The sequence below is a fragment of the Elgaria multicarinata genome, chromosome 19 (assembly GCF_023053635.1).
Source record: "Elgaria multicarinata webbii isolate HBS135686 ecotype San Diego chromosome 19, rElgMul1.1.pri, whole genome shotgun sequence".
Classification (NCBI taxonomy): Eukaryota; Metazoa; Chordata; class Lepidosauria; order Squamata; family Anguidae; genus Elgaria; species Elgaria multicarinata.
The window spans coordinates 1,048,739-1,076,081 of record NC_086189.1 but is presented as its reverse complement, the minus strand read 5'-3'; the positions used below and the strand labels follow the sequence as shown (position 1 = coordinate 1,076,081).

Here is a 27,343-nt window from a genome sequence, read left to right as displayed (position 1 = left end):
TGTAACTGCCCATCAGTCTGTTTTAACACAGCTCCACAAGTACGCCGCACCCTTCCAGCGATTGCCACTTGATGCCCCGATCCATCGCTTCCAGACAGGAGATGAAGTGTTGTTGAAAAGGTGGAACCCAGATTCTGATGGCGTACGGTGGGAAGGACCTTATTCAGTAGGACTTGTAAGCCATTCAGCAGTTAAGTTAATTGGACTAAATAAATGGACTCATTGTTCTAGAATTAAAGCCTACAGGCCACCCCTGCCTCCTTCGAGCCTCGCATGCTCGAGGGACACGGGCAACCTTGAGGACAGCAACCCTTCCTCTCTGAACTCACCGGAAGCAGCTCAGAGCATAGGACAAGAATCCAACAAGGATCAAGACAAGCGTGTTAAGTATACTTGTATACCTCTTGGAGGCACCAAAGTTAAAATTGTGAAAAATCAGTAGATGGGTGGGCCTCCAAAGTGTGCACTATCATACAGCAGCTGAACCAGTCATTCGAAATTTTGTAAACCCACTGCCCCAAAGAGAACTGAACAACACTGTTGTGTGGACACAAGGAAAAGGGCCTCAGAAAAACCCCTACATCTTTCAGAGGTTAGGGACTGTAGAGCCCAAAATCTACTGGCCTTTGTGGTATAGGCGGCATCCAGAGAATTATCGGCCTCGGCCCTAAATTAAAATAAGTGTGTAACCACTTTAAAAGTAAAGGGTCTCAATTAGATACTCCCATTTGTGTACACCACGATTGGCACCCATCAAAGTGTGCCATTTCCATGATAGGCCATGTCTACTTTTAAAAGATTCAGAAGCATGGCCTTGGTCCTGCTTGAATGCTTGATCCTAATCCAGACGGGACAAGGAAACTGGTTCAAAACACATGCTGAATATATGTTTAACCAACATGGACAAGATGCAATTTGTTTTATGAACATCCTCTTACTGTAAGAGACTTTACCATGATACCTAGTTTAATTACTGATCCTGACATGGTTGTAGGAGCTCTGCAAGCCACGCTAGGGAATAAAGGAGTAGGTACTCTTTTTACTAAAGTAAGTAGCAGTGAATTCAGAGCAAACCCACACCGAAGGTTTAAAACCAATAAGTACACCAAAGGAATGTGTTTTTGTTGTTCACACTCAGGAAGTTAGAATAACAAGACCAAAGATTGGGGAAAATAGAAGCCATTCTATGAACGATTAAAGAATTATTCCTATTGTTCTGATAAATTTTGGTTGTGGGGACAGAGAAATACTTCCATGTCTATTAACTCCCCTAATCAAACAACCTTTTCTGATATATATCCTGAATACCCAATGTTTCAGGCGAAATATTCAGGAAAAGGAGGAAGTATTTGCTCTGGATGGCAAGCCAGAGACCCCAATTTATGTTTCTTTTATAAAGGATGGGCCACTAACTATCACCCTGGAAACTACCAATGTGTGGGCGTTGGGTATCTGACCATGCCAGTGCAAGTGGTAAAACTTGCTGGAACCAGAACTCGGAGAGAAACAGGGGGCTTAGGACAGCTAGTAGGACCCATAGGAAAGAATTGTAATGACATGGTGATTGTAGGAGAACAAATGTCTAAAACAGAACCATCAAGAGTAGCAGGTGGATTATTCTCTGGAATCCTAACATTAGGAGCATATCCTGGCATCATTGCACAGGAAAACCGTAAAAGTATATTAGGCTTGACCTGCCGCTTAGAGAAAACTATAAATGCTACTGCAAGAATGATTAGAGCAATGCAATCTGAAATAGAAGATCTTAGTCAAGAAGTTGCACAGCAGCATTTTGTATTAGATTATATTTTGGCCAAACAAGGAGGATATTGTAAGATAGTTGGTAAAGGGTGTCGAGTCACCTTTCAAGATTTAAATAAAACTATTGAAAATGAACTTGAGAATCTCCAACATATGAATGGCCAAAATACAAGAGGGATCAGCGGACCAAATGATTGGTTTAACTGGCTTACCAGCTGGTTACCTGATTTAAGTTGGCTCAAGGGATTGATAATGATTATGTTAGCCGTATTGTTTGTTTGTCTAGTATTATCTTGTCGCTTTCCCTGTTTAATGGCTCTTATTCGCCACATGCAAAAAAAAGCTTGATGCAAAAACAAATGCTTGTAATGTATGAACAAATAGATGAAGGAATCAATGATAAACTGTGATTTATGATCTATAAAACGCTTTAGAGGAGGGAGAAATGTTAGCAAACGTAACTCCATTTTAGAAAAATCTTGCTGTGTGACTTGGGAGTGAACTCTGTTTCACCCAAACCCCCTGTCCTATGTAAGTTGTTTTTCAGAATCAGCAGTTGAGGAATCGGTTTGAACCAAACCCGGATGCCTGCTGACATTTAGTCAGAACCAGTACAATGTACACATTTTTAGAACAATGGTGGGAGAGAGGCATATGTAATGCTAACTATACCACGTATACATTTTTAGAATAATGGCAGGAAAAGAAGCATATGTGATGTTAACGGTATAAATAATTGTAATTTCTTGTATTCAGGGTCCGAATAGCTTTAGAGCTTTTCGCACCCAGCGCTGCAGCCTGAATAAATATATATATATATCCTCCAAACTTGATCTGTGCATTTCTATGGGATCCGCCCTTAGGAAGAAAGAACCAGATATTTGTCTAACAGGCTGGCTAGAAGACCCTCCTCCTCTTCCTCCTCCTCCTCCGCCACCACCTTCCTGGCCAGGCCCTGCTCGGCCCAGCTGCCTCTCCCTCGGGCCACTTCCATGCCCAGGGGAGAGGGTGGCCAGCCAGACACTCAAGAGAAGCCGCCCTCTGCTTGGAAGGGGAAATGGCTCAGACCCAGGCTGAGGAGGCTCAGGGCTGAGCACAGGTAACAGCTGTGGCAGCCCCACTTCAGCTGCCGCCCCTGTCACAGACGACAGGAGCTTTGCTCCACAAGCCTGTTGCTTTCCCACACTCGGGACCCCAAAGAAACAGGTGGGGCGCAACCAGGGACCATGACCTCAGGCACCGTTTACTCAGCTGGCAGGAAGGGGGGTGTTTTACCAGACTTCAAAAAGCACGGAAGGAAGGAAGGAAGGAAGGAAGGAGATCTTGCATCAGGATTCTCCAGGGACAACAGCCCGGGGGGTTGGGGGGGAGGCGCAGCAGGGCTGGAGAAAGGCTGGCCTGGAGCACAGGCCATTGCTGCCAGTCAGTGTGGGGAATACTGGGCTCAATGTACCCAGGGCCGGGTGCAGCCTTAGGCAGCGGACCTTGGTCCCTGTGCTTTGAAAATGCCATGGAAGCAGGGCAGTCCTACTCTTGAATCACGCCCTCCCAGCGCAGACTCTAAAGGCCAGCAGAGTGCTGTACAAGGCGGCGGCGCCAGCCCTCCCTGCGTGCCCCAGGCAGCACAGCCCTGAGCAAACAGGAGCCAGGAGGACTCCCGTCCCCCCCCCCGCCCACCGCATCACATGCAGCTCCACTAGAAAGCAAGGCTTTAATATCAAAATGAACTTCTGTAGAGAAAAACCTTCCAAAGGCCATCCTGCCATCTGCAGGGGGCCGGTGTGTGTGTGTCATGAAGCCCGGCTGCGCTCGAGCGGCAGTGCAAGCCTGAGCACCGTGCACTGGCCCAAAGCCGTCCCGCTCCAGTTCCTCATGACCCCAGGGACCACGAGATCCCCCCCTCGCCTGGGGGGGGGGGCGGCACGCTCTGGCTCCAGGCTGCCCTCATATTTCACCCAGGTCTTCATACACAGAGACCGTCCGGCTCTCATCCACAGACTGCTCGTGGCCCGAACGGCTGGCTGGGACCGGGGGCAGCTTCAAGACACGGCTGTAGATGGGCTCCTGGGGACCCACCGCCTCGCGGCTCTTGTCGTTGTTGTTGCTGCTGTTGCGGGAGCCGTCCTTCGGCCCGTCCCCGTCAGGCGCTGAAGGAGCCCGTCGCACGCTGGTGCCGCCCAGCTGAGGGGACCGCTTGTGGGCCCGGGGGGCTTCGGGGCTGGGCAGGGCTTGGGAGCCTTGAGCCCTGCCTTCTGGTGGAAGGCCGGCACGGCATAATCTCCGGCACCAGGCAGGTACAGCAGCTCGTAGCCCGCTTGGCTCTCCCGGCCCTGCGTCCGCCAGGCCTTGCAAGGGAGGCGCTCCTCGTCGTAGATGGCGGCGGGAGGCGGGGCCGGCCATGGGGCCCGGCCTTCCGGCTCGTCGTAGATATGGGCTGTGCCGCGTGGTGGCCCCTGGCAGCCGCTGGGCCCCACTTGCTCGTAGAGCAGCCGGGCGCTCTGGGGCCAAGTGTTTGCCTTGCCTGCCCCACCGTCATGCCTGCTGTCCACAGGGTCGGCGTAGAGGGTGTCTGGCTGGGGGCGGGAGCCCTTGACTGCGTCCAGGGGCTCCGAGTAGACGTTGGCCGTGTCCTCGGAGGGCTGCGGGTGGCCAGGCAATCCGGGGAGCGGAGACCGCGGTGGGGTGCTGGGCCACGGTGCCAGAGGCTCGCGCAGGCTCTGCCCCTTCGATGGAGGGCTGCCGGCCACCTCCTTCTCCTCCGCAGCGAAGCTGAGCTTGGCAGCGAGCATGGCTCTGGGTGCCCGCCTCTTGGGAGCAGGCCCCTCGCCCTCCAGGCTGAGCAAGTTCGCGATGGTGCTCTGGATCTGGGCCACGCCGGAGGCCTCGGAGTCCAAGGAGCAGCTGCTCTGCCGGTTCTCTTCCACCTGGGCCTTCTGAGCCAGCCTCCACGACGTGGAAAATCTCATTCCCCTGCTTGGTCTCAAAGGTGAAGTTCCCAGGGCCTGATTCACAGCGCCGGCCGGCTTCAAAGGAGAACATCACCTGCAGGGCAGAAGTCGCACTGAGCTCCCGCCCAGATGGCAGGCAAGAGCTGCTCCCCACCCACCCACCCACCCCTAACAGCGGGGGCGGAACAGACACACCCCCAGCTTGGGTCTGCCTGGACCTTCCCTGGGTTTGAGGGAAAGCAGGGCTCTTGCTGCTCCTTGCACCAGAAGGGGAACTGCTCCGCTTGCTATTTAGTCCTTCTGCCCGATGTGCTCGAAGGCAGCTGCGCCCTACATGCCCCACCGCTCGCAGGCTGTGAGCCTCCCCTGTGTCCCATGAACCATGGGGCTGGGGCCCTTTCCTCCCCGAGCAGGCCCTGCCCCATCTTTGTAGCTCCCAGGATGGGGGTCTTGGCAGGCAGGCAGAGAGGCTCTCCCCACCCACGTCCTTCTCACGCCATCCTACCACCCCACCACTTCTCTCTCTCTCTCTCTCACACACACACACACACACCCTTCTTGCCCCACTGCACCAACCTTGTTCCGGCCGTATCTGCAGACGAGGCGATAGGGCCACGTGAAGAGGGGCAGGTTGGAGTGGGGATCTCCAAGGATGAGGCTGTCCCGAGAGGCCTTCAGCACGTACACCCCTTGCAGCTTGCAACGCTTGGCTGCCTCTGTCTTCTGCACCGTCACCCAGAACTTGCTCACTGTGGCAAAGGGGGAGAGTCAGCGCAGGGGCCTCCCAGAGCCTGCTGTCCCGCCTCCCCGCAATTGCACGCACGTACACCTCTCGCCTCTGGCAGAGCAGGAGGGGACCCGGGGCCCAGCCCAGTGTCCCGCCCCAAGCGCTCCCCCCGCTGCCCGTCCACTCCCAGATCTCCCTGGATCAGGAGCTCCCTCCGCTGCCTGTCCCGAAGTGTGCTTGGGGAGCTTTGGGGCCAGGCTCTGCCAGGCTCAGGCCTCCTGGGTCATCATCGCACGTACACCCCTGCGGGTTCATGAGGGTACCCCGCATTTCCTCACCAGCTTTTCTGGCCTCGACTAAGGCACTGCCTGGGCCCTCAGGCCCCGCAATGTGCGGCTTCGGTGCTCACCTCCGTTCCACGGACAGCTTCTGCAAAGCCACGCGGTAGGTTTTGGCGAAGTGCACCCTGCTGGGATCTGGGCCTGATTCCATCTTCTGGAAAACTAGGGGAAAGCAGTGGGTCAGGTCACACCGGAGGATTCTCTTGGAGCCTGGAAGCCCTGATCAGCCCAATCCCACGGCTGTTTCCCTTTCCCAGGACAGCTACACCAGTCCATCGGGCTTGCGTGAAGCGGCTGTGGGGCTTGTGAGCCGGCCCCCACCCCCTGCAGTTGCCTGAGTCCACCTCTGTCCCAGGGGCCTTCGTGCAGAGACCCCTGGATCTAGGCCAATGGTGTGTCTGCCCATCCTGGCTGCTCGTGAGGCCAGATGGTCTTGTGGCTCTCCTGTGCCCCCCCCAACCCACCATTTGCAGGCAGGCTTGGAAATGATCCTGGCTTTGGGGGACAGGGGCCACATCTTGGCCTTCTTGGCCTAACTCCAGTGCTCAGCTTCCTTCCCTCAGAGGAGACCCACCTGATTAAGGAGGGCCCTCGATCCAAGGGGGCCATGAGAGGCTGCAGCAGCTTGAAATACTCTGCTACCTTTGGTGCCTCGTTTAGACATTTTCCTTCCAGCAGCAAAAAGTCTACGTCCAGCTCTCCCGAACAACTCTCTCAGGTTCACACATGGCAGAGCCAGCACCCTACTGGGGTGCCTTTGTGAGAGTTTCTCCTTTCTCACCCCACAGCCCTCAATGGGCAAAAGTGGCGGGCCCCCTCAGGCAGGCAGGCAGGCAGGCAGGCAACGTGGCATCCCTGCTGGCCACGCCGTTCAAAGGAAGGTGGTTGACCCCTTACCTTTATTCAGGTACAAAATGTCCTCCTGTTCAAGGTGTTCTGATAGCTCAGAGCTGTAATAGTTGAACGTCTCACCTATACAGGGATGAACCGCTTGAGTAGCATTACAGACTCAAATAATCTGGCAAACAGACAGATTCCCCCCCCCCCCATCCCACAACACACACACACACAACTTAAGGCAGTGTTTCAAGGGCACAGGTGCCTTTTATGCATTTACCAAATAAACACTGCAACGATGCACATGTGAATGATGCACTTTACAAGGCACTGGTGGGGTGGGGGAGGGAGGCAAGTGGGGAGCAAGTCGGGGCCGGGGCCAGAACACCTGTGTCTCACACAGCATGAATGCAACGCGCCCTTGTATTTCGTAGGAGTGGTGCTCCTCATGATCTGCACAGGCTGACTAAGTGATCAGTGACAGCCGTGACTAGTTGCGTGTACATGTTATGAGGGCACTGTGAGCAACAGGATGCAGGCTTGGCATTGTAAGGAGGTTGCCACCAGTGGGTAGGTTGGGTGGTGGGAGCAGAGATCCCTTGGGCAGGGAGCCTTTCGTCCACGTCTTACTGTTGTCAATACTAGACCACACTGAGAATAGTAGGACCAAGCTTGAAAGTAAGGGTGAGGTCCTTGACCCTGTGCAAGTTATAAAGGTCAAAGGCCCCCCAGAGAGACCCAGGGAGAACGAGACGCCCACCAGACACCATGACCCACGCTCTGTGCCCCACGCTTGCCAGGAGGGCAACTGTAAGAGCTCAAGGAGGACCGCTTTGTTGGCTGAGAGGAACAGAACTTTCATATTACTAAAGAATGTGCCAGCCACGATTTCTATTAGGTTTCTAATTGTCCACATTGCATTGTACGCAATAATGTGGTTTGCTTGTTTCATCATCGCAAAGATCCTTGATACCATTTGAGCGGTAAATGCATATTTTGTGGCACCACTTTGTGTTACTTGGCTTGAGAGACATTTCAGGGACCACAACGCCCATATAAATTAATTCCGGAAGCCCAAAACACTCAGCTGGATTCACACATCTATCACTGAGCAGGGTCTTGTCCTTTAAGGCCATTGTGTTCTCTCTCTTGATGTGGGGGTGGGGTGGGGGTCTTCACAGTGCTGCTTTGGCCCTGCTCTGCCACTCAACCCTGTGGTTTCGCTGCTGCAGGGTGGCGGCATGTAATGCAGGTTGCTTGAGGGGGGGGTCCGGTGGTCATCTGGGTACAGGAACCCCCGCTCCCCCCTCCCCGCGCTGTCTTTGGCTTCCAGCGAGCAATCAGCTGTCACCCCAGACGGCTCCTGGGTCCCTGCCGGAGCGAGGTCACACAGTGGAAGGGCCGTGGTGACCTCGCTCTGAAGAAAAAAGCCGGGGTGAGTCCCTAACTTTGCTACTGAGCATTTGCGTCTATTTGCCCCGCAGTGGCTGAGAACTGGCGGCTGCGTCATATGACTGACGCAGCACCAATTCACCAACTCTGCTTCTTAATGGCTGCCCACGTGATCCTGCTTTCCAGCTGAACAGAAGCGGGGTGGGTGGGGGGTGGGATAGCACCAGGGGGAAATGGGCAAGCTCCACAATTCAGATTCGGACATTGACATCTCACTCTAACATGAAACATCTCCACTTTGAAATTTGACATCAAAATAGAAATATTTTCGATTTCCAGCACTTATTCGAGGGGCTGTTTCCAGATTAATCAAATTAATCATTGAGTGTGATACAAAACTTAATAAATCATACTGGGGGAAAACCTGCCAACAGCTGCCTCAAAGTCCTGTCGAATAGCAAAGGTTTGCTGCCTATTCATGCATCCAAAAAATATGTAGCAAATATTCAGTCTTTGAATGGAGGCTGTAGGGTGGGGTGGGGCTTTCCTAGTGTCCCCTCTGTCGCCCGAGGAGGCCCCCCTCCCACACACAAGCGACATCCCAGAGGCCGTTCTGCAGAAGGGGCAGAGGGCATTTCCCTTGGCTTACCTGTGAACCGTGCAGCCGTGTGCCTTATCTCTACCTGCGGGTGATGGAGGTATCCCAAGGCCTGGGATATGAAGAGGTGGATGTTATCATGGCTGTTGCTCATCTGCAGAGAAAGAAAAGGCAGGCGTATGTTTTCAGTGGACGTTTGATGCCTTGGCCATTTGGGAACAGTTCCTTCTTACAGATGGGGAGATAACTTCTTCTGCATGGCTGGACTGACCTGAGCATCAAGCCAGTCACCCCAATGGAAGCCGAAAGGGGGTTGCGGACACAAGACCGGTGTGCAACTGCCCTGGCGGCGCCCAGCAACGAGGAACTCCACCGGGAGTTACGGGGGCTCAGGAACGTGGACGTCTCAATTTCTCAAGGGGGGGGGGCGCATGGGGCTAGACTTGTAAAGGGGGGGGCTACGCCTATTTGTTTACATTTATTTACATATTTCTATTTCTGGAAACCATTCTTCAATCAACAATGGATCCCAGAGTGTTTAAAGCCACATATTGAAATAACAAATACTCAACAAAATACTACATTTTAATTACATTATGGTAGTTTACACACTACCCCACCATCCATTGTCCTAAACCATAGACCAGTGTTCTTCAAACGTTCTTCCCCATGACCCAATGCAAGAATATCAGATGCCATCAAGACCCTCTTCCTGTGCTTTTTTTGTTCATTCGTTCAGTCGCTTCCGACTCTTCGTGACTTCATGGACCAGCCCACGCCAGAGCTTTCTGTCAGCCGTCGCCACCCCCAGCTCCCCCAAGGTCAAGTCTGTCACCTCCAGAATATCATCCACCCATCTTGCCCTGGGTCGGCCCCTCTTCCTTTTGCCTTCCACTTTCCCTAGCATCAGCCTCTTCTCCAGGGTATCCTGTCTTCTCATTATGTGGCCAAAGTACTTCAGTTTTGCCTTTAATACCATTCCCTCAAGTGAGCAGTCTGGCTTTATTTCCTGGAGTATGGACTGGTATCTTCCTCCGCTCAACTTTCCTTATGGTCCAGCTCTCGCAGCCATAGGTTACTACGGGGAATGCCATTGCTTTAACTATGCGGACCTTTGTTGTCAGTGTGGTGTCTCTGCTCTTAACTATTTTAACAATATTTGCCATTGCTCTCCTCCCAAGAAATCTTCTGATTTCCTGGCTGCAGTCAGCGTCTGCAGTAATCTTTGCACCCAGAAACACAAAGTCTGTCACTGCCTCCACGTTTTCTCCCTCTATTTGCCAGTTATCAATCAAGCTGGTTGCCATAATCTTGGTTTTTTTGAGGTTTAACTGCAACCTGTGCTTAGTAGACTGAAAATGACTGACATGTAATATGCTTTTGACTCATTAGTCAAGACGTACTGTGTTGATTTAAAGAGATTCTTTATAATTAAGTAAGTCCCAGTGAGCAATCTGGAAATCACTTCTAAGTAAACATGCACAAGTTTAGGTAGCTAAAATTGTTTAATAGTAGCTGGATCGGGCCATTATGTGTATATTATTATTAGCTCCATCAATAAACATGGTGCTGTACATTATATATATATATCAGACATATTTAAAAGGCAAACACACACACACCCTGTAATTCCTAAATGGGCAACCTTTTATCCCATAAGGCCTGAGGGAGAGAAGAGGAAATGAATCTGGGGAAAGCTGAACCTGACACAAAAGGAGCGCGGCTTTTGTCTTGCAAAGAGATCTGTTGAGCAGCTGAGGAGCAAGCAGGGGTTGCTTGGAGGCCATTTAGACGGACTTCCAAACACACAGCAATACAAACAACTGGAGACTGGCAGGAATCTGCCAGCTAGGCTTTGAGCTTACCTATGCTACCTGATTGGGCATTGCTCCCCCCCTCCCCCGGGAAATCCTGGTGGGAGCTTGAGGTTGCAAACAAAAAAACCTGTCCTTGGGATAGAAATATTTAGTTATTGGCAATAACAAACTGTAATATCTATTCTGTGGTACTGACAAAGCAAAACGTCTAGGAATATTTTGTATACTATTCTGGAATTTCTTATTGTACTTTTGTTGACAGCAAATGTGAATGTAAGAACAGTTGAGACTTACATAGTTTTGTTAAAGGAATGCAATTTAATTTTCGAGTGCTGTTCCTGTTTCGATTTTAACTTGTATATTTTAAAAATTGTTATAGCTCCTGACGAAGGACAACTAGTCCGAAACATTGAGCAGAACACGTTTGGATATTAACCAATAAAACAACTTTTATATGATTTCTGAAGCACCAGAGCTTGCCTCTTTTCAGTGCTTTCGTTACATGGTGCTATTTCCCCCTGCATAGTCACACTTGAATTCCCAATGCCAGCAGATCGATGGCGCTTCCATGGGCCCATGACGGAGTCACAGCCAGGGTCTGTTCATCCATCCATCCGGAGGCCTGTGAGTGACGGGGACGCCTGCATTGGTTGAACCTGCTTTGGTTCTCGTGTGCTGCTGCTGCTGCTGCTGCTGCTTCCATTGAAGGGCAGGGATGGGGCAGGCAGCCCTTTTGAGGTTGAGGGCCATGTTCCCTGGCAGACATGTTGCTGCTGCTGCTGCTGCTGCTGCTGCTGCTCAGGGCCAGAGCTGAAGGGGAGGGGATCAACCCATCCCCTCTCTGACCTTCCCTCTCCCCCTCCCTTCTGTGGACTGCCAGGGAAGGGTCAGGCTGCTGCTGCCAGAGGCCTGATTGCAGGCTGAGGTCCAGCGGTTGCCCTCCCTTGTGGCAGGGGATTTAAAAGAGGGGATGGACAGAGGCCGCCCCTTCTAACAAGCATCTCTTAGTCTGAGTCACGATCCAGTGGAGCGCAAGGCACGCCCGTGTCCTTGTTCACGAGCTGGGGCTGCGTGGGGGCACTGCATCCTTTCATGCCAGCCTCATGGGCAAGGGAAAAGAAGGGGGGCCCATGGGACTGGATTCCCTCCTCTCACACCCCAAACTGTGAGGGTTGGTGGCACTACTGGCCATAGCTGTCAACCTGGTCCATTGAGCCAACAGAAACCCCCAGGCAGCCCCCTTTGGGCCACGGACTTCCTTCAGAACACTCATTGTGGGCTACTCATGGTTTGCCCATCATTGGCGTGAGTGCCATTAATTTATGGAACCCACTGTCAAATGAGGCATTAGTGGCTCTTAGGTTGGATGGCTTTAAAGTATGTGTGTGGGGGGAGGTTCTAGAAATTGGAGGAGGGCCAGGCCCATTGGCAGCTATGAGTCACGATGGCTCATTGGGGCCTGCAGGTCCAGAGGGAGTCTGCTACCGGATGCAAAGGGTACGGGCGGGACCAGAGCAGGGAAGATGGGCCCTTTCCCCTTCCCACTGGGCCACCCCAGTGGACTAGACAGACCCCTTCCTTTGGTCTGATCCCCCTCCAGTGGGTTCATGAAAAACACTGTGACAGTGCTGAGCCAAGTGAGCAGTGCTCTATAATCCGATTCACATTTTTGATATTCATAAATGTGCCGTTTGCTGGCTATTAATAAGTGGCCACGTGACCTTATCTATATGGATAATTTGGTATCTTTAAAAACCCGGCCTGCCGGCCCACGCAATCACTGACCATGTATTTCCAGACTTTCACCAAGCAGCTCCGGAGGTCGTCCCAGGCCAGGCTGCAGAACATCAGCTTCAGGTGACCCCATCCAAGGAAGACGCCACAATGCAAAAGGGCCAGTTTGCATCTCTGCAAGCAAAGGGGAAGCTGGGTCACCGCGTGAGATGCACAAGGACGGCAGCTGCGTCAAGGGGGCAACCCCCAGCCCCGTCTCGGCGACCCTTTGGACCTCACCACCTTCCCGAGTTTGTGTATTAAAAAGGGTTGTCGGAGCCTTGCTGGACTGTCCCTCTCCGGCAGTGGGGCTGGGCCATCCTGTGGGGCAGTGTGTGTCTTCCCAGCCTTTCCTTCGCTCCCCTTAAATACCAGGGCGCTCTTCATCATCTGTCAAGTATGCTGTAGGGTGGATCCCTGCATTGAGCAGGCGGTTGGACTCGATGGCCTTATAGGCCTCTTCTAACTCTACTATAGTATGATATGATTCTATGATACCACTGTGTTAGGGCCTAGTAGCCTGACTCAGTCCTGAGGTGCTCCACAAGAGCCCTGTATTGACTCTTCCTCTGGTCCTCCTCCAGGTGCCTACTCTGAGGGAAGCTTGGAGGCTGGCAACAAGGGAGAGGGCCTTTTCAGTGGTGGCCCCCCCAATTATGGAACATTCTCCCTGATGAGGCTCTCCTGGCATCAACATTGTTAGCTTTTTGGCAAGACTTTTCTCTTCTCCCAGACATATGTTGAGTTTTTTTTAGCTGACCCCAGAATAGTTGTTCTAAATAGATACTGTCTGTCTTGGTATGTCATCTGTTTTTATGGTTCTAAAATTTGTGTATCGGTTTTAACGTTCAGTGTTTTAATCTTTGTAAACCACCCAGAGAGCTTCGGCTATGGGGCGGTATATAATAATAATAATAATAATAATAATAATAATAATAATAATAATAATAATAATAATTTAAAAAAAATTCCAGGGCTGCTATCTGTGCTTGTTTCGTGCAGGATTCAAGCAAGGGTGGGGTGGGGGGATCCCACTCCTTGCTCAACCCAGCTGTTTGTTCGGGACAAGAACAGGCTGAAGACTCCAACTGAGCGACATGCATGGAGACAGCTGCTGTGAAAGAACGGGGTGGGGGTGGGGGTCCTCTTCGGCTGGAGCAATGCAGCTGCTTGGGGCAGCAGAAGAGCTGCAGCTGGCCTAGGCAGGGAGAGGCCTTCCCCGGCAGGGCTCCCTCTGAGGGCTTAGGGCCAGGGCAACTGTGGCGCCTCTTCCTCCTCCTCTCCCATACCCCTGCCGGGACTCCAAGGTCCTCCTCAGAAGCCTCCACCAGATGGCGGGAGATGGGGAGCTACTAAGGCTAGTGGCCTTTTCAGTGGTGGCTCCCCAGTCCGGGAATGTCCCCAGTTTGGGAGGTGGGAGGCAGAAGCCACCCGAGGTTCGAGCCACGGGGAGCAGTGGCCTGGATCACCCCCACACTGGGAGGCTCGGAAGCTGCCTTTTGCCAAGAGGCAGCCATGGGCCATCCGACTCAGCACCACTGTGGCACGTTGTGGAAACCTCCGTGGTGACTCGGGGCTTTCCTGCTTTGCTTGATTGTTTCTTTATTGTGGTGTTTTGAACCATTTATTATGTTTATATTGCTTTTCTATTGTATTGTGTATGTCTTTTAGTGTAAACCCCTTAGGCCGGGGAAGGCAACGGCAAACCACCCCACTATAAGGCCTGCCAAGAAAACGTCAGCGAAAGCTGGCGTCCCTCCAAGAGTCAGCAATGACTCAGTGCTTGCACGAGAGGTTCCTTTCCTTTTCCTTTATCAGAACTAGAAATAAATGTCGACTGCACTAAAAATGTAAAAATAAAACGTTAAAGTGTGAGCTGGCTTGGATTCCTTGGGAGAGGGAAAAGGCAAGCTATAAATGCCATCAAATCAGTCAGTGCCCTCACCGGCCGCTCTCTGGGGATTGTGTGTGTGTGTGTGTGTGTGTGTGTGTGTGTGTGAGTCGGTCTTCCTTCCCCAGCTGTCACCGGAGAGGCCTCCAGCAGTTGAACCCGGGTCTTTCCTTGTGCAAAGCAGGGCAGCGCAAGTGGTCCCACCACCATGCGGAGGGGGGGAGGACATGCGCCACAGCCCCTGAGGAACAGATCAGGCAGACGGCCTCTCCAGAGCACTCACTTTGGGGGAGGGCTCAGAGCGAGAGAGTTGTGAGGGGGGGCTCACCGTCCAAGAAGCGTGGCTCGCTGGCCGCACTCCCTCAGGGGCCTTTGCCAGAATGTGTGTGTGTGTGGGGAGGCAGGTGTAGCAGCAGTGCCCGCAGGGGGCCCAGTGATGTCGGGGTGGGTGGGCGTGATCCACCAACCCCCCCCTCCACCGCCTGAGTAGGGGATTCAGCCTGTGCCGTGGAAGTGCTGGCCCTAAAGTAGGTGCTCTAAAAGGGGGCTACAGAACACCCCCCCCATGGGCTGGGGAAATGCGCCTGAGGAGGGACTTGGCTCTGTCCCGCGTGGGCCTCTAGACTTGCCATGGCAACTGTGCCGTCCTGGTCTTTCAGGTGGAGCAGCAAAGGGAGCAGGCTGTGCACAACTTCCTTCTCCAGGAGGGTCTTGTCAGCTTCTTTCGCTCTCATCACCAGCTGCCCGAACAGCGAGATGGCCATTGCACGCACGCCGGCGCTTTCCTGGGGACGACACCCCCCCCCCACAAGCACCTCTGAAATCCACGTGAGGTAAAGCGCACAGGAGCACCGCTGCGGGATGGCCTGGCGCAGGCCCTCCCACGAGCCCTTCGCTGGGACAGGTTCACGCTTGCTGGCCGGGAAGGCTGCTTCCAGGCCATGGCCCAAACGTACCCTCTGCCTGCCGACCTCACCATTTCCGGTCAGGGAAACCCTGCCTGCCCTACAAGACGGTGCTAGGCAGGAGTTCCACACCACTTGCACGGAGCGAGGTGTGCCTGGGCCACGGACCCAGTGCCGGATCGGCCCTTCCCTCCGGAAGCCAGGGCAAGAGCTGTCTTCAGCCGTTCTTGCTGCAGAACAATATTCTTCCGGTGGCCTTGCTGGACCCCTCTGTGTTTCCTAATAGCCCAGAGTTTTGACTGAATTTAGCAGGGGCTTCTGGGTGTAGGAGGGGAAGCAACCCCTCCTCACCTCTGCATGTGACATTTGGCTAATATAGGTCACAGTGCATGGAATTCAGCTTGGTTACTTTGGTGATAGCACACGGCCAGAGAATGAGGGGAAGGCTCTTCTGTGCTTTGGAAGGAACACGGACGAAAGTGTGTGCGTGGGGTGGGGGGCAGGGGGCTCTCTGCTCTCATCCATGATATTGAAAGTCTAGGTGAAGCCCCTGGCAGGCTTGGAGTAAGGGGGAGCCGAGCACACTCTGTTTTTTCATTCTCTGCCAATCCAGGAGCCTCTGCCTAAAACCTAAAGGCATGAACTGCAGCTCCCCACCACCACTTCCCCCACCAACAGCGTTTGAAATGGCGCCTGTCAGAGAATTCCACGGACCGTCTAGTCCAGCTCCTGCCGTTGATGCTGAATACCAGTAGCTGCAGCATGCCGCTTGTTCAGGTTCAGAGGAGGGCAACAAAGGTGATGCAGGGACTTCAGGACAGGCTGAAAGAACTGGGGACGTTCAGTCTGGACAAAAGGAGACTGAGGGGAGACGTGTGAGCAGTGTTCAGGCGCATCAAAGCGCGCCACAGGGAAGATGGTCAAGAACTACCTTCCACGGCCACAGAAATTAGGACCCAAAATAACGGGTATAAGATACAGCCGCCTAGATTTTGATTCAATATAAGGGGAAACTTCCTGACAGCAAGATCTGTACAACAGTGGAATAGTCTAACTACGGAGGTGGTGGCTTCTCCATCTCTGCAGGTTTCTAAGAAGAGGCTGGACAGCCGCCTCTCTGGGATGGTTTAAACGGTTTTCCTGCACATTGAAGAGGGTTGGGCTAGATGATCCCTGTGGTGACCTTCCAACCCCACAATTCTGATTCCTCAGCAGGTGGCCATTTCTAACCCCTCTCTTGTAATTCAGATCCTGCCTTGGGGAGCAACAGAAAACAAATTTGCTCCATCATCATCTACATGACAGCCTTTCAAACATTTGCAGGCGGCAAACCCTGGAGCCTCTTCTCCTGGCTAAACATACCAAGCGCCTGCAAGCTTTCCTCCCGGGACGCGGCCTTCAGTCTGATGCTAGGGCCCCAATCCATCTCAGAGCTGGGTGTGCGCTGTGGAGTCAATGCCCTGCTAGCATCCCATGTGACTTAGTGCATTGCATTGTACATGGGGCTGCCTTGGGAAGCGGTTTGCCAGGAAGCTGTCTTTGGGGCCAAACGCAGTGGGGGTCTGTTACTGACGGGGACCAGGCAAGGGGACAGGTCTTGCCCAATAGGTAGACCACTGCCCTGGCCACTGGTCCGTGTCTGAGCACTGTGCTCACTGTGAGTAGAGAAAGGGGCTTTTCATTGGTGGCACCCTGACTTTGGTGTGCTTTTGATGTCAGATGGAGATTAAGAAGGGAAGAGCCCTCTCTCCACAGCATGGCTTGGTGCTGGTGACGCTATGCTGCCTCCAGTATCAGAGGCAGTAAGGGGGCTGGTGTGAGAAGTGGCCCGCGGCCCTGGATGACCCAGCGGGGGCTTCTGATGCCCTCGAGAGAGCCCTTATTCCGAAGAACCGGAACTCACATCCTCAAAGAATGAGCGAACATTCAGAGCCAGGTCCACGCAGAGAGGCCCAATCCCCTGGCCATCCATCTTATAGATTGCGGTCATGATAGCTCCCAGTCCCTCGAGGATGTGCTCTTTAGGCCCGCTGAACATGGAGGCGATCAGGGTTGGGAGCTCTTCTCGGAGAAGCTTGACCTGAGCAAGCATGAGGGAAAGGCAAACTCCATGTTAGGCATGATAAGGAAAGGAATGGAGAATACAATGGCCAGTATCAGAACTGCCCTTATTCAAATCTATGGTGTGACCTCACTTAGAACACCGTGTGCAGCTCTGGTCACCACCCCTAAAAATGGGTATTATAGAGCTGGAAAAAGGGCAGAAAAGGGCAACTGAAATGATGAAGGGGCTGGAGCATCTTCCCTATGAGGGGAGTTACATCAGCTGGGATTGTTTAGCTTGGGAAAAAGAAGGCTGAGGTGTACAAAATAGAGGTGTACACCTGATAGAGGTGTACAAAATTATGCATGGTGTGGAGAATGTGGACAGGGAGACCTTTTTCTCCCTCTCTCAAAATACTTGAACCCAAAGGGGTCATCCCATGAAACCGATTGGTGGGAGATCCAGGACCAATAAAAGGAAGGACTTCTTCACACAGCGCATCGTCAAATTGTGGAACTCACTACCACAAGATGTAGTGATGGCCACCAATTTGGATGGCTTGAAAAGGGGGTTGGATAAATTCCAGGAGACAAAGGCTATCCATTGCTACTAGCCCTGATGGTTGTGTGCTACCTCCAGTATTCGAGGCGAACAGAGTGCTGGACTAGATGGACCCTTGGTCTGATCCAGCATCAGGGCTCTTCTTACGTTCTTATGAAAGGGGAGTGGAGGACAGAGGCGTCTTCCAAAAGGCCTCATCATCTGCTGGTCATTGGAGAAGGAGGTACAATGCCCCCCATCCCACCCCACCCCTGTGAAGAACAGCTAGAAGCCGCCCGCTGCTCCTTCCTGCACCACAGCAGGTGTCACGTTTCCTTCATAAAATCAGCATTTATGTGGCTTTTCAAACCACGCATCATGAACGCTCAAGCCCACCCCACTCCACCACAAAAGCATTGTTTTACAGTTCCATCCTACACATGTCTACTCAGAAGTAAGTCAAAAGGAGTCCAATAGGGTTACGTGTACACAGGATTGCAGCCTTATTCTTGAAAAGAAGCATTTATACGTTGCCACTGCACACAAAGCGCTCTTTACACTATAAGCACAAAACGAAAGGAAATGGAATCGCCCTGAGGAGGGTGCCCAGTGCCTGGCAGTAAGGAAGAGGCAGCGGGAGGGAGGGAGGGGAAGGGTGGTCCAGTTGACACTGGGTGAGGGAGGGTGACCCCTTCCCTGTTGCTGTTGGACAGGGTGGCCCATGTACCCTACTTGGTCCTAAAGCTTTTAAAACTTGATGTTGTGCAGACTTTATACTGTTAGTTTTACCCTACCCTGTGCCTGCTTACCCTACCCTGTGCCTGTTTGCATTCTCTTCCCCTCCTTATTGTTTTACTATGATTTTATTAGATTGTAAGCCTATGCGGCAGAGTCTTGCTATTTACTGTTTTACTCTGTACAGCACCATGTACATTGATGGTGCTATATAAATAAATAAATAATAATAATAATAAGGGGCTGTCCAGCCCAGATCCTCTTTAAATATGTAGTTTTAAAGGTTTTAATGTATTTACTGTCCTTGTTTTTATTGCTTTAAGGTTGAATTCTTAAAAATTGTATACCACCTCGACGGCTGTTCAGCAGGTAAGGGGGCCTGAAAACATTGATGGGGAAAATAAGAAGAAGGGGGAGTGCGGGGGAGGGGGGAGCCTGGACGGTGGCCAGTAAACGGAAGCAGAATCCCAATAGGACAGTTCCCAGGTCCAGGAATTGGGCTGTCCGCCTGTTTGGGACAGGGTTGCACTCCCTCTGAAGGAGCAGGAACATCTTTCGGGGGTGCTCCTGGATCCATCTTTGTCACTGGAGGCCTCGGTGGCCCGGAGCATCCATGGCCAACTATGGTTGGTACACTGGCTGCCTGTTAGCTACCGAGCCACATACAAGGGACCAGCATACCTAGCAGACGGCCTTCCCTTGTATGCACCTGGATGACAACTACGGTCCTCAGAGGAGGCCCTGCCAGCCATTCCGAAACAAACAAGAGGCCGCCATGAAGCCTTCTCAGTGGCGGCCCCCACCCACCCTCCGGAAAACCCTCCCTCATGCGGTTTGGGTGGCGGAAAACGTAACGTCTTTTAAACGCCTCCTGAAAACTTAGCTGGTTTTATATTGCCTTTTTAACTTTTAACATTTTAAATTTATTTGTGCACTGCCCAGAGAGCTTCAGCTGATGGGCAGTATAAACATGTAATAAATATATAAAATAAATAAATAAATAAATAAATAAACTACACGCATTCCTGTATAGGGCTAGCCTAGCCACGGTCATCCATCCACTGGTCACCTCACAATTAGACTACTGCAATGTGCTCTCTGCGGGGCTACCCTGGTCTACGGTCCAGCAGCTGCAGCTAGTGCAGAAGGCCTCAGCTAGGGTGCTCACTGGGACACCCAGCTATGCTCACATGACGCCTGCTTTAAAAGAACCGCACTGGATGCCAGTTAGCTACCGAGCGACGTACAAGGTTATGTTATTGTCCTGCAAAGCCCCAAAACATCTTGGGGCCAGAATACCTAGCAGGCCGCCTTCCCTCATCATACATGCCCAGGTGACGTTTAAGATCAGCAGAGGAGGCCTGGGTGGTCATTCCGGAACTAATGGAAGTTCACCCTGCCACACCCCAACGTCTGGCCTTCTCAGTAGCAGCACCCACCTTCTGCAAAGCCCTAACCCTCGTGCAGTTCAGGAGGCAGTAAATGCGCCATTTTTATGTATTTTATATTTACTGTTGTTTTCAGCCTCGATCAGAATGGAGAGGCGGGTAAGAAATAAATTATTATTATTATTATTATTATTATTATTATTATTATTATTATTATTATTGAGCAGGGGGTTGGACTCGATGGCCTTGTAGGCCCCTTCCAACTCTGCTATTCTATGATTTTATGATTCTTACCTTTCAATATCACCTCCTGGAAACACACCTGTCCTCATGGGGTTTCCTTGGGCTGTAACTGCTGTTGGGTTTTACTTGGGTTTTACGTGGTACTTTCAAACTTTTTATGTGTCTTTTCATGTTGCATTTTATGGTTTGGATTGTGAACTGCCCAGAGAAGTTCAGCTATTGGGAAGTATAAAAAAATGTAGAAAATAATAAAATGTGGCCTAGTTAGAGCATTTTCCACAGTGTATTGTTTTTCTATTTACTGATTTTATACTGTATGCTTTTATCTGTATGCCACCCTGAGATCTTATTGATATAGGGCGGGATATAAATGTTTTAAATAAAATAAATAAATAAATAAATAAATAATATTTAAATTATGGGAAGTATTTCTAAATTTGCACCTATACACTTAAATGGACCTAGGCCAATCCATGCCCTCTGAGCAAAGGCTTCATGGAAGAGGAGACGGCCAAAGATGGATGGGACAGATGAGAGGCCCCCCCGCCCCATCCCTGAGAGGTTCCCGCTGGAGCCGTTGAAAGGCAGCCGGGGGCTCTCGCCGACTGAGGGTGATGCACCAAAGACCCCTTCGGCTGCCTTTCTCTGCCACCCCCCACCCCGCCCTGCCTTTCGCATCTTTAGGAACTCACCTGTCCTTCATGGGCTCCTCATCTCAAAAAGAGGCGCCCCCTTCTCCACTCCCCTATCCCAGCTGCCAGGAAGCTGCGGGGGGCACCAGAGGGCAACACATGCCCCCTGAGGCGGCATTGCCTCTGGTGGGCAAGAGAGGCCAGGCTGCCCCCCCCCGCCTCATTAGAGAGGCACTTTTCCATGGCTGGCCTCTCTGGTGGCCACAGCCCTGAGCCCCAGTGCTGCTGCCGTCTCCTGCTCCTCCGCCTCCCGGAGGCTCTTCTTCAACCCCGCCCTCGGCACGCAGAGCTGCTCAGGACCCCTCCGGCACTCACCTTCCCTGGCTGGAACACAAAGCTGCTCAGCCCTTTCACACAAAGGTCTCGGATGACCGGATTGGAGGATGCCGCGCCGTCCTCGAGGTGGTCCTTGAGGTTGAACCTGTTCATCAGCTTGGCGGCAGAGGGGCTCTTGAGGAACTGGAGAGGGTGACGGGCAACAGGACCCCGCCAGGTGAAGCGCTCGTGCGGTCCCCCGAGCGGTCCTCTCTTGGGGGCAAGGTCCGCCCGCCAGCCCCGACGGACAGGCCCCCCCGCCCCGCAGCAGGAGAGACACAGCCGGTGGGTCGCCCAAGGCAGCCTCCGGACCTCTGGCTCACCTCAATGACCAGCGCCAAAGCCGTCATCTTGCTCAGCTCGTCCTCCTTGCTGCTGAGGATGAGGGCGGCCTCCCCAAAGATGCCGGGGATGTGTGGACTGTCACACTCTGTCATGGCCCTGTGGGGTGGAGGAACAGAGCCCTGTGGGGCTTACGATGGGGCTGGGGTGATGGAGGGCGCCACCCACTCTTCTGGCCAAGAAGCTCCCTGGCAGTCCTGAAAGGGAGGCCCAGAGCAGCCCATGGGGTGGGCAGCCTTTCCCAGCCAAGCTGTCCCTCTCAGCATCCAGCCACCCTGGGTGACGCTGGGACTGGGTCGCCCACCGGGTGCTTCGTCTGCCCAGCAGCTGTGCTGGGGGGAGGGGAGAGGAAGGCCCCATGCTGACCAGAGCCAGCAGCACATGGGGAGGGAGGAGGGATGATGCGCCCCTCCCGCACCATTTTTACTAAGGAATTTGCCTCTCCTCCATAGCAGATCCTATCCTTACCACAGAGGGTAGGGGGAACAGCCATGGAGGAGGTCCTGCCACAGGGCCTTTTGTCCCCCAGGGGCACTCAGAGCTACAACAGATGTAGATGGAGGAAATGGAGCGGGATGGTTGTGGGGTGGGGGAGGGGTCCAGTCAAGCCCCTCTCAATATGGACGGCGGGGAGAAGGGAGGGTGGCTGCGGTGCGGTGCGGATCGCCTGAGGAGGGGCAGCCGCAGGGCCCGGGTCGGGGAGCTTTCCGTTGGGGGCCCCCTTACCTGGCCAGCAGACGCGTGCCTTCTAAGAACTGCTGCGGGGTGCTCAGCGCCAGCCATCCTTGCTGGAACTCGATGCAGGCGTAGACCGGCCAGTCCCAAGCGACAGAGAACAGGTTTTTCATGATCTCGACTGCCATGCTAGGAAGTGACACCGGCCGTCAGGCCCGGCGCTCTCCCTGCGCTGCCCCAGCCCCTGGCTCCGGGCCCCCTCCGAGGGGAGGTGCGGGCCCACACGAGGGCGGAGGTGGCGCGTGGCCACAGGAGCAACCGTGCGGCTGGCTGCGGGCGGGAGTGAAGCTTTGGCCGCCCTTCCGCCCAGGGAAGGCGCAGGCTGGTGACCCATCCTGAGCACGAGCCCTTCCCCGCCTCCTGGACAGGGCTGCTGCTGATGGCAAACAAGCGACTGCAGGAGACCACGTGGGGAGGGGGCGAGGTGGGAGAGATGAAGCCGGAAGTGGGGGCCCAAAAGGCGCAGGAAGACTTGGCCCCAGCCACGGTGGGTGCTGGGGTTTTTTTTTTGCTTTTCAGGCAGCAAAGTACCTTGGGCTGTCATGCTGCCTTCAGTGTGCAGTCACCCTACCCCACACACTTCTGGTCAGGATGGGGCAGTGGGGTGCGCGTGTGCGCGGAAGTCGCCGTCTTCCACGTGCCGTCTTCCCATCCCCCCCGACCACTGCTGAACCCTGGCACAAGGCTCAGAGCCCCCCGACTGGCAGCCCCCTGGACTGACTCCTCCCCCTTCATGAGGTTGGCCTGCACTCACTTCTGCCCCCTGCTGATTTTTAAGCGAGCACATCTGGCTTAATTGCACAGCGCGCCGGCGCGCCTTTGCAGCCCAGCCCCGCTCGGCAGTGATGGCCCTCTAGGCAGGTGGAGCTGGGGGCCTGGAAGCGCCAGGAGCATGTGGCTGATGCGCAGGGGAAGGAAGGTGGCGTGGGCACAGCTGGACCAGGAGCACAGGGGTTAGCGGCGGCGAGGCTGCTGCTCCTTTAGCTCTGCCTTCATTTAATTCCTAGGCCACCCTCTCTGCAGTTGGAGATGCGATTTCAATGAGGCAGGCACGTTCTGAAGCCTCCGCCCCGCCCCCCCGTGTGCGTGCCCGCTCCCCGCTTTGAAGCCAGGACGCTGGGGTTGGGGGGCGGAGCGGAGGCTTCGAAGCGGCGCACCTGGAAGTGGCTTCCTGGCGCGCCATTCTGAAGCCTCCGTCCAGCGCCCGCTCCTAGCTTTGAAGCCAGGATGCTGGGGTTGGGGGGTGGGGCGGAGGCTTCGAAGCGGCGCACCTGGAAGTGGCTTCCTGGTGCGCCGTTCTGAAGCCTCCACCCCCAACCCCAGCATCCTGGCTTCGAAGCCAGGAGCGGCTTCCGGCCGGGCGCTGGCTTTGAAGCCAGGATGCTGGGGTTGGCGGGCGGCCGGGGCGGCGGCTTTGGAACAACGCGCCCGGAAGCTGCTCTAGGAGAGCAGCTCCCGTTCGGCACGCTCATTTGCTTGGTGCTCTAGGCCGCCGCCTGAGTTGCCTCTATGGCAGCGCCGGTCCTGCATATGACCAATCAGACACCTCTGTGCATTCATGCTGTTGCGGGCTGGGACTGGTGCCGACGTTGGGTCCTCTTATGATGCCTGGAAAGTAATCCGGTTCTAGGATTTGCTCTGCAAGTCTCCATAGAATCGATACAAAATAGTCTGTCCTCCTCTCTCATCAAGAGTATTTTCCGGGGGGTGGGGCTGGCAGGGGGGCACTTAAGCAAGTGACAGAGAAGACAAGCCAGGGCCTCTGCTGTCATAGAGCTCGCTGTCCCCGCTCTCCACCCCCACCCCCACCCCCACCCCCACCCCACGCACTGCTGTGGTTGACTTGAAATGAAGCAACTTTTCACATAGGATTGTAATTGAATCATGGATTAAAACAAGGCTGCAGCCCTAAGCATGCATCCTTGATGGTTAACACAATTACAATCAGTGGGACTTACAAAGGATAAAATATGTTCAGGGTGGGAGCGTCAAAAGGGACAGCAGAACAACGGCAGAGAGGGAGGGGGGCTTGTAGCCCCGTCCCACCACTGGCCCTCCAGGGAGCAGACCCCAGTGCTGAAGGGCACTTCCTGCCAAGGCGTTTTCTCCTGCTGTTCATCCCAACTCAACCTGCCTGGAATTTGCCCCCAGGGGACCTAGTCATGGCTCTCCTGGGCAGCAGAGGTCAAGTCCTGATCCTCTTCTGTGTGAAGAGTGCTACCTTCAATGCAGGAGGTAATCTTTAGCCATCAGGACTACTAGCCACAGACAGCCTCATTGTCCTTGTTGGTCTGTTCCCCTATTAAAGCCACCCCCGTTGGTGGCCATCACTGCATATTGGGGCAACAAATACCACACTGGAACTCTGCACTCTGTGAAGAAGCCCTTCCTTTGATCCGAATTTCCTACCAGTCCTCTTCATGGGACTCTGCTGGGTTCTAGTGTCAGGAGAAAGGGAGAAAAACATGTCCTCCTTGCCAGGAATAGCTTTGTGTAGCTCGACCATGTCTCCCTGTTCCTCGCCGTTTTTTCTAAGCTAAAGAACCCAAACCTTGTGCTACATCTTAAGGCCCTCAGCAAAAATGCACATTCCTAGGAGGGCAATCAGGATGGGTGCTGGTGGTGCTCTGGAACCCAGATCCTGTGAGGAGTATTTGGAAGAGCTGGGTATGTTTAGCCCAGAGAAGAGAAGAGAAAGGGGAGAGAAAGAGAACGTCACGCGGAGCAGAGAGCACAATTGCTCTCTGGGCAGGACTCAAGCTGATGGGTGGAAACTGCAGGGAGGCAGATTTGGGCAAACCCTTCCGAGAAGCGTCCTGACCACAAGAGGTGCCGGACAGGGCACAGGCTGCCTTGGCAGGTGGGGGTTTGGCGGGAGGGGTTCCGCCAGAGGCCTGTCAGGGAGGCTGTGCCTGCGGATCCCTGTGTCGAGACAGCCAGCCTGCTCACATACATCCTGCCAGGTACCTCTTGAAGCTGAGTGCCTCAGGGTTTTCTCTCAGGATGACTTCCTGCCTGGCTTTTAAGGCCTCTGGCAAGTTGAGCTGCTTCACGTAAAGGACCTGCTTGAGCAAAGGGATGAATAGCTGAAGGTGCATCTCTGCCAGGGCTGCGCAGTACCCGGGAATGCAGAAGGTCTCGTAGATGACGTTCATTGCCTGGCAAGAAAGAGGAGGGGACACGCGAGAGGCCAGTCTCAGTGGGAAGCTCCTCACTCGGCCACTGCCTCCCGCCCACACAGGTGCACTCCCCCTCACCCACCCACCCACTTCCACTCTCCCAGCCTGCCCGTCACCCACACTTAAAGTCAGTATTCGAAAGAGGTCCCAGCACACAGCTGCTCCTTCGGCCTTCCTTAGGAGTGGGGGGGGGGGGGACGCCATTGGGCCGAAGGAGGCCTGGGCGTGAGTGGCTGGGGCCCACGGACACCCTCTTTCTGAGGACGCTTTCTTGAGAATCACTCCTGAATGCCCTGGAGGGGTGTTCCTCCACTTGGCATTGTGCCTCCCCTGGAGCAAGCATGTATGTAACGTATGGCTATTTCTTTACTGAATTTCTTAAATGCCTCTTAAAACAATTTAAAACAAGGTAAATAGAATAAAGATGATAAAAAAATAGCAGAGCACACGTAAAAGTCCAGCAAACCTAAAGTAATGACAAGGATTCCAAAGCTAAACACAGCCGTCGGAGGCAGGAGTTTAAAAAACCAAACCACAAGAAACTAAAAAGCCCATCTTTCGAAGCCCAAAGAGGCTAATCTAGCATGTAATGTAGCAGAGCCTCACCTTGGGCTGCTGGTTGGGGGCGCGGGGTGCTGTGAGAATGGAGGTTTGCGTGTTTACAATTGCCGTAATCTCTGTTTGTTTTTTGAAACCCCTTGTCTCTCCCCCCACCACCACCACCTCTCCATCTTCAGCATTATCCTTCATCCCGTGATCACTTGTTCTCCTTGTCCTTCATTTTGGGCTGCCAGTTTTATTAGTCATGGCTGCTTTTGTACTATTTTTGAAAACCCTCTTTAGGAGGGCTCCACACCTAAAGGCAGCCTGAAACTAATTTTAAATTAAACCGTTAGACGCACATCCAATGTGGCTCGGCCAACTCTCTGAAGCCCCATCCTCTGTGCGGAGGGGATTTTCCTGGTCCCCAGGTGTGCTGGGATGAGGTGGGACGGTTGCATGGCTGGCCTTGAGGGGGTGGGGCAGGGGAAGGGGCGGCAGAGGGGACCGGCACGGTGGGCCCAGTGCAGCCCAGGCAGGGGAGCCATGAAATCCCCACCCAAGCTTATCTCAGAGCACCACAGTGTCCTGCCAGCCGCAAAAAGTGCAGCTGGAAAGGCAGGCAGGCCTCCATGAGCGGTGCCCAGTGACTTACAGCCAGAGACATGGTGGCGCTGGCTTCATCCCCCTCCGAAGGATCCTTGACCTGGAGGTTCTTCAGCAACAGCTGCAGGATTTGCCCGGCCACAGGGGGCGTTGAGGCTATTGCTGCCCAGAGCTCACTAGCGTGCCTGTGAAACCAGCAAGGGCGGTGGGTGGGGTGGGGGGAGAGAAATCCGTCAGTGGCCTTCCCTCGGCCTTCAGTCCGGCAGGATGCGGCCCCTCCAAGGAGAGGCTGAGCGTGGCTCCGCAGGGCAGCCCACCAGGCCCCTACCTGTTCACGGGTATTGAAAAAGAGAGGCAGCTTCGCAGGACTTCCTCCATGTGATACGGGATCAGGAAGGCTAATGTCCTCAGCACCACTTTCCGAGTCCAATACGAGGCCTGGCGCAGCTGCAGGCACATGTAGATGGCTCCCACGATGTCTTGCACCTGAACAAAAGAAAAGAGCCGAAGGCTGCCTTGACGCCGGGTCGCTGAGCCTGAGCTCTGCCGGGGCTACCGGGGCTGCCCCACCGGCCCCTCCCCACACAGTCTGGTGGGGACTGCTGAGCGCAGCCTGCTCTCCCAGGGCGGTGAGGGGAGCAGGAGGTGGTGGCTGCGAAATGCCGGTCTGTTCCTGCTGGGCCACCCGCCTGGTGCGGAACTGGTCAGGCTTCCAGGCCCGGAAGCACCTCCACCTCCAGGCCGTGAGGCGCTTCTGCCCTGGGACTGCTGTGCCTCTGGGGCAAGGGGGGAGTTGGCACATCTGGCCTGTAGTTCGTTTCTACTGTTTCGTTGTCTCTTTCGTTTTGGCTTTGAATGCTCTTTCTCATGATCTCGATATGTTATTGTTGTAAGCTGCCTCTGGGGTGGGTGGGCTTTTAGAGCAAAAAAGGGGGCACGGATCTCTTCTGTCGATTAAGTAGAATCAAGCAACTACGATGAGTAACAGACCGTA

At 53.8% G+C, this 27,343-nt stretch overlaps 1 protein-coding gene and 1 pseudogene across 1 annotated transcript in view; both read right to left on the bottom strand.

Annotated features, from left to right (window-relative positions):
* Positions 1 to 3,675: 3,675 nt before the first annotated feature.
* LOC134411128 (docking protein 1-like) lies at positions 3,676 to 4,803 on the bottom strand (annotated as a pseudogene).
* A 197-nt stretch (positions 4,804 to 5,000) lies between these two features.
* LOC134411151 (maestro heat-like repeat family member 5) overlaps positions 5,001 to 27,343 on the bottom strand; it is a 93,124-nt gene continuing 70,781 nt past the window's right edge. Inside the window, exons 18-32 of the mRNA XM_063144801.1 lie at positions 26,678 to 26,835; positions 26,399 to 26,534; positions 24,992 to 25,182; positions 22,016 to 22,153; positions 21,271 to 21,388; positions 20,948 to 21,091; positions 16,894 to 17,070; positions 14,715 to 14,870; positions 12,207 to 12,329; positions 8,656 to 8,758; positions 6,675 to 6,749; positions 5,846 to 5,939; positions 5,533 to 5,657; positions 5,286 to 5,458; positions 5,001 to 5,039 (exon numbers count right to left, since the gene is read on the bottom strand). Of these exons, the coding sequence (XP_063000871.1) occupies positions 5,001 to 5,039; positions 5,286 to 5,458; positions 5,533 to 5,657; positions 5,846 to 5,939; positions 6,675 to 6,749; positions 8,656 to 8,758; positions 12,207 to 12,329; positions 14,715 to 14,870; positions 16,894 to 17,070; positions 20,948 to 21,091; positions 21,271 to 21,388; positions 22,016 to 22,153; positions 24,992 to 25,182; positions 26,399 to 26,534; positions 26,678 to 26,835 (1,950 nt within the window). The remainder of the gene's footprint in view (positions 5,040 to 5,285; positions 5,459 to 5,532; positions 5,658 to 5,845; positions 5,940 to 6,674; positions 6,750 to 8,655; positions 8,759 to 12,206; positions 12,330 to 14,714; positions 14,871 to 16,893; positions 17,071 to 20,947; positions 21,092 to 21,270; positions 21,389 to 22,015; positions 22,154 to 24,991; positions 25,183 to 26,398; positions 26,535 to 26,677; positions 26,836 to 27,343) is intronic.